Source organism: Solanum pennellii, chromosome 3 (genome assembly GCF_001406875.1).
Source record: "Solanum pennellii chromosome 3, SPENNV200".
Taxonomy (NCBI): Eukaryota; Viridiplantae; Streptophyta; class Magnoliopsida; order Solanales; family Solanaceae; genus Solanum; species Solanum pennellii.
The window spans coordinates 36,920,463-36,927,318 of NC_028639.1; the positions used below are offsets into that span (position 1 = coordinate 36,920,463).

General features: G+C 30.8%; 1 protein-coding gene across 2 annotated transcripts in view; it reads left to right on the forward strand.

The window, feature by feature from the left end:
• The window catches only part of LOC107012399 (protein DETOXIFICATION 21-like), a 9,016-nt gene extending 2,732 nt beyond the window's left edge, over positions 1-6,284 (forward strand). Inside the window, exons 2-8 of one of the 2 annotated variants that reach the window (XM_015212239.2) lie at positions 972-1,780; positions 1,854-1,940; positions 2,021-2,077; positions 2,167-2,405; positions 2,487-2,605; positions 2,698-2,784; positions 6,095-6,284. In XM_015212239.2, the coding sequence (XP_015067725.1) occupies positions 984-1,780; positions 1,854-1,940; positions 2,021-2,077; positions 2,167-2,405; positions 2,487-2,605; positions 2,698-2,784; positions 6,095-6,169 (1,461 nt within the window). In that variant the 5' untranslated portion in view covers positions 972-983 and the 3' untranslated portion in view covers positions 6,170-6,284. Of the gene's footprint in view, positions 1-952; positions 1,781-1,853; positions 1,941-2,020; positions 2,078-2,166; positions 2,406-2,486; positions 2,606-2,697; positions 2,785-6,094 lie in introns of those variants that run through there. The other variant, XM_027915892.1, reaches the window with a different exon arrangement.
• The last annotated feature ends 572 nt before the right edge of the window (positions 6,285-6,856 follow it).

A 6,856-nucleotide genomic window follows, 5' to 3' on the forward strand; every position in this document is an offset into this window, starting at 1 on the left:
GGGGAGGTAAGTGAGAGTGAGAGGGAGGAGGGGGTAAGGGAGACAGGGGAAGGGTACAAAGAGAGATGGATAACAGTTTGCAACAAAAATAACATATTGTTTTTTTTTATATATAATATTTTTAAACTGTAGCTATTTTTTATAAATAAGTTACAAATTTTGACTAGTTGCATAGTTCTCTTAAAAATTAATGTGAGTTTTGATTGACAATTGAGAAACACATAACTAATGTATGTATAAATAACTAATCCCTAAATTACTAAATATTGGTCTTAATCATTTATCAAACGACTCCTAAGTTTGATGGTTCGTATTTAATAGATTCACTTACTTTTTTAAAATAAAATAATTAAAAATTATACTCTCTTCGATGTGTGCTAGTTACTCTTTTCTTTCTTTGTTTCATATTATTTGACCCCAATAGAAAAAAAAGTTATTTCATTTTGATTTGTTTAGTTTAGAATATAATAGAAAGTTTTATTATATTGTTTCTTTTCTATCATTAATGTTAAATATTATATAAAATCTTAATAGTCAATTTTAGAGTTCTATAATATAACTAATAAAGTTTATTTAGTAATAAAAGCTTTGTTAAGGGTTCTGCCGAGTTACCATAAGCCAGGTAGTATGAAACAAACAAAGTATCTGGAGAGACATGATATTTTTTTCTTTGATCATGAATTTCTTTATATACTTTTTAAATATTTTGAATTGTTAACTATTTAGACATATAATACTTTTTACATTGTTTCTAAATATCAAGACGTTAATTTTAGAAGATTAAAGATTGAATGTCCAAATTCACACAACATATAAATTAGTTTTGTGAATCAAACCACAAAATTGAAAGAGAGGGAGGGAGCGTAGACAAAATAATCCTGATTTTGTATGAGTAGAAATTTTGAAAGAATTCATACTTAAGTTTGTGTCGTCATCCTTGTAAGGATGTTTTTCATATATACATGTTGCAGAGGAATTAAAAAATGGAAGGTGATGATATTAGTGAGAAGCTGTTGAGTAAAGTTCAAGTGGAAGAGAATGAAGTGAAGATTAAGGAGAAGATATTGATAGAGTGGAAGAAAATGTGGGTGATAGCTGCTCCTGCCATTTTTACTAGATTCTCGACGTTTGGAGTAAATGTGATTAGCCAGGCATTCATCGGTCACATTGGTTCTATTGAACTTGCAGCCTACGCCCTTGTCATCACTGTTCTCCTCAGATTTGGGAATGGCATTATCTTAGGAATGGCAAGTGGATTGGAAACACTTTGTGGACAAGCATATGGTGCTAAACAGTATCACATGTTAGGCATATATCTTCAAAGATCATGGATTGTCTTGACTATAACAGGAACTCTGCTTTTACCAATCTTTATTTTCACAACTCCTATTTTAAGAGCTTTAGGACAGGAAGAAGCTATAGCTCAAGAGGCAGGAGTTATTTCGTTATGGTTAATACCCGTGATTTATTCCTTCATTGCATCATATACATGCCAAATGTTCTTACAAGCACAGAGTAAGAACATGATTATTACTTACTTAGCAGCATGTACTCTTGCCATTCATATCTTCCTCTGTTGGCTTTTAACGGTCAAATTCAAGTTTGGAATGACTGGCGCTATGACGTCTACACTCTTGGCATATTGGCTTCCTAATATTGGTCAGTTGATATATGTGACTTCTGGAGGCTGTAAAGAAACATGGAAGGGATTTACATCTTTGGCCTTTAAGGATCTCTGGCCTGTTATCAAGCTTTCTTTCTCTTCAGGTGCCATGCTCTGGTGAGATGACATTTCACTCAATTCCATATAGTTTACGTTGTTTTTATTTGATTAAAATTATTCTTTTTGACAGCCTTGAACTCTGGTACAACACTATACTCATTCTTCTTACAGGAAACCTCAAAAATGCTATGGTTCAGATTGATGCTCTTGCTATATGGTAACTAGCTACTCAACCTCTCTAATTTTATTAACACATTCCTTTACGTTTTTCATCGCTCATCTTATTCACTTTCTCAGTCTTAACATCAATGGTTGGGAAATGATGATTTCACTTGGTTTCTTAGCTGCAGTATGGTACTACTATTCATAACCACCTCTCTAGCTACTTCTTTAGATTATTTTTCTTTATCATTGTCATTCATGTTCACGAAACTATTTTTTAGTGTACGTGTATCAAACGAGCTGGGAAGAGGGAGTGCGAAAGCAGCAAGGTTTTCAATCTTGACAATAGTGATGACCTCATTTGTTATTGGCTTCATCCTGTTTCTCTTCTTCCTTTTCTTGCGCGGACGCTTGGCCTATATATTCACAGAAAGTGAAGACGTGGCTGAAGAAGTTGACCGCTTATCTCCTTTATTAGCATTTTCTATACTTTTGAACAGTGTTCAACCAGTTCTCTCTGGTACCTTGTTTGATTCGTAACTTGATTCTATATAATATGATAATGTAAACATAGAAGATTTGATGTCACAACTTGCTACAGGTGTTGCTGTTGGAGCTGGATGGCAGAGTATAGTAGCATATGTCAACATTGGATGTTACTACTTGGTTGGCGTTCCAGTTGGAGTTGTACTTGGTTATGTTTTCAAACTGCAAGTTAAAGTAAGTTGCTCATTTCTCTCTACTTTTTTTTTTCTTTTTATGGTTTTCTACTTTTGACTGAGGGTTATTTGTCCTTTTAATATCATTTTTAGGGTGTTTGGATTGGAATGCTCTTTGGTGTTTTGGCACAAACTGTGGTGTTACTTGTCATCACTCTCAAAACTGATTGGGACAAACAGGTATTTATTCATTTTAAGTTAATGCTAAAGCTACCTACTAAATACTCCTGTTCTTATTTAATTGTCACCATTTTAAGTTGGGTAACTTTCATATATAACAAATAAAAAATTCATATTTGTATGCTATAGCAAAGTTTGCATAATTGCGCTCCATAGCAAAATATAACTGTATAATTCGCTATACATATACAATTGTATGATTCGCTGACCTAAATTGTATAATTCGCTGGCCTCGCTATACATATACAATTGTATGATTGGCTGGCCTAAATTGTATAATTCGCTGGCCTATTTCACTGCAATTGTATAACTCGCTGACCTATTTCACTGCAATTGTATAATTCGCTGGTCTATTTCGCTGCAATATCTGTATAAAATTTGCTTTGAATACAATTGAATTGAAGTAAAATGTTTGTATATTGTATAATTATGAGTGTATAGGAAGAAGATATATGTTTTTCTCTCGCTTTATACAAAAACAGAAACACAATTTATTCAATTCTGTTGTATAAAGCGAGAGAAAACTGTATTTCACTGCAATTGCATAATCCGCTGGCCTTTTTGCTGCAATATTTGTATAAAATTTGCATTTGGATACAATTGAATCGAAGTAAAATGTTTGTATATTGTATAATTATAAGTGTATAAGAAGAAGATAAATGTTTTTCTCTCGCTTTATACAACAGAATTGAATAAATTGTGTTTCTGTTTTTGTATAAAGCGAGAGAAAACTGTATTTCACTGCAATTGCATAATCCGCTGGCCTTTTTGCTGCAATATTTGTATAAAATTTGCATTTGGATACAATTGAATCGAAGTAAAATGTTTGTATATTGTATAATTATAAGTGTATAAGAAGAAGATAAATGTTTTTCTCTCGCTTTATACAACAGAATTGAATAAATTGTGTTTCTGTTTTTGTATAAAGCGAGAGAAAACTGTATTTCACTGCAATTGCATAATCCGCTGGCCTTTTTGCTGCAATATTTGTATAAAATTTGCATTTGGATACAATTGAATCGAAGTAAAATGTTTGTATATTGTATAATTATAAGTGTATAAGAAGAAGATAAATGTTTTTCTCTCGCTTTATACAACAGAATTGAATAAATTGTGTTTCTGTTTTTGTATAAAGCGAGAGAAAACTGTATTTCACTGCAATTGCATAATCCGCTGGCCTTTTTGCTGCAATATTTGTATAAAATTTGCATTTGGATACAATTGAATCGAAGTAAAATGTTTGTATATTGTATAATTATAAGTGTATAAGAAGAAGATAAATGTTTTTCTCTCGCTTTATACAACAGAATTGAATAAATTGTGTTTCTGTTTTTGTATAAAGCGAGAGAAAACTGTATTTCACTGCAATTGCATAATCCGCTGGCCTTTTTGCTGCAATATTTGTATAAAATTTGCATTTGGATACAATTGAATCGAAGTAAAATGTTTGTATATTGTATAATTATAAGTGTATAAGAAGAAGATAAATGTTTTTCTCTCGCTTTATACAACAGAATTGAATAAATTGTGTTTCTGTTTTTGTATAAAGCGAGAGAAAACTGTATTTCACTGCAATTGCATAATCCGCTGGCCTTTTTGCTGCAATATTTGTATAAAATTTGCATTTGGATACAATTGAATCGAAGTAAAATGTTTGTATATTGTATAATTATAAGTGTATAAGAAGAAGATAAATGTTTTTCTCTCGCTTTATACAACAGAATTGAATAAATTGTGTTTCTGTTTTTGTATAAAGCGAGAGAAAACTGTATTTCACTGCAATTGCATAATCCGCTGGCCTTTTTGCTGCAATATTTGTATAAAATTTGCATTTGGATACAATTGAATCGAAGTAAAATGTTTGTATATTGTATAATTATAAGTGTATAAGAAGAAGATAAATGTTTTTCTCTCGCTTTATACAACAGAATTGAATAAATTGTGTTTCTGTTTTTGTATAAAGCGAGAGAAAACTGTATTTCACTGCAATTGCATAATCCGCTGGCCTTTTTGCTGCAATATTTGTATAAAATTTGCATTTGGATACAATTGAATCGAAGTAAAATGTTTGTATATTGTATAATTATAAGTGTATAAGAAGAAGATAAATGTTTTTCTCTCGCTTTATACAACAGAATTGAATAAATTGTGTTTCTGTTTTTGTATAAAGCGAGAGAAAACTGTATTTCACTGCAATTGCATAATCCGCTGGCCTTTTTGCTGCAATATTTGTATAAAATTTGCATTTGGATACAATTGAATCGAAGTAAAATGTTTGTATATTGTATAATTATGAGTGTATAGGAAGAAGATATATGTTTTTCTCTCGCTTTATACAAAAACAGAAACACAATTTATTCAATTCTGTTGTATAAAGCGAGAGAAAACTGTATTTCACTGCAATTGCATAATCCGCTGGCCTTTTTGCTGCAATATTTGTATAAAATTTGCATTTGTATACAATTGAATCGAAGTAAGATGTTTGTAAATTGTATAATTAAGTGTATAGCACTAAGATATATGTTTTTGCATGTGTATATACAATTTTCTCACTTAATACAAATTCGAAACACAATTTATACATTTATGTTGTATAAAGCGAGAGAGGCGAGCAGAGGGAGAGTAACGAGCGGAAATGGGAGAGTGGCGAGCGAGAGTTTAGGGAGAGAGGCGACTGGCAAACGTTGACAAACGTTTGCTATGGGACACAATTAGATCAAATAGTAGCTACTCCATTTATTTTAGATTATTAGTTTGCTATTATATACAATTATCCCTTTTAAATTTCATATCCTTTAAGAAATTAGATAACTTTATCATTGTACCTTTATTTAGTATTTTATCGAAATCGAGTTTTCAATAAATGAACATAAACTTAATTTATTTGGATTAATTTATTTGACCAATGAATATGAATTAATTACTTAGTTTTCACCAACATGAGTTGTGGTGTAGCGGTGAGATTGTTTCACCCTTAAGCAGAGGTATCAGATTCGAGCCCTGGGTATGAAAAAAAATCATGTTGGGAGTGTCTCTCGAATGAGTCATGTAGTGCACGATCTAGATTTAATCAGGGCTTCAGTGTGGACTCTAGACATCGGGTTTGAAACCAAGAAAAATTACTATGTTGGTCAAATCCACACTTTCAATGCTAACAACTCTCAAGGATAAAATAGAAAGAATAGTATAATTTATGCGTTGATTTTGTGAAATAACAAATATTAAAAAATATTTATTTTTTATACAAATGACATATAAATAGAAACGAAGGATACTAATTATTTTTTATCCAACAAAATGTCTCTTGTAGGTATTAATTGCTCAGCAGAGAGTGAAGAAGTACTTTGTAGAAGCTGAACCTAATAATGATTCACAAAGTGCTTGAAGTTGAGATGTTGAGTTTTTTTTAATGGTATTTGTTCCCATATCATTTTACATTCATGCAAAACGAGAAGTGGAGAAAGGATTCATTGATTAATTTTTCTCCTTCTCTTACTTAATTTCTCCTTCTCTTACTTAAATATCTTTCAAGCAAAAGTTTTAAAAGTTGAAAAGAAGTGGTTTGTTATAGGAACTTTATTTGATCTAATCGAAATATAATAAGTTATTCATGAGCTTTGTTGGTATTTTAATAAAGAAAATAAGAAATAAGAAAAAAAACTGAAGTATTGTCAAAGAGATTTATATTAATAATTTAGAGACTTACATTTATAGAGATAGTTCCTAATTAAAATAGGAAAATATATTACTAAGTTATCAGTAAAATTCAAATAACAAATGAAAGAACTAACTCTCATACTTAAGTCACATAGGACTCTAATAATATAATTTAAAATTCTAAAAGTAGCTAACTGTTTTATTTTAAATATCCTCAGACATATTTTCAACCCTCCTCCTTGGATCATGAATTATAAATTATGAGCTTGTGAACAAATCTGTCAATTCATCTTTTGTCTTGCAAGACTTTTGTGCATCTTCTGTTGGACTAAATGAGAAGCTGTTACCTCCCATTTCAACTTGTAAATTTCTTGCTTAGTGGAATCAAAGATTCGACAATATTTGTCCTCAAATA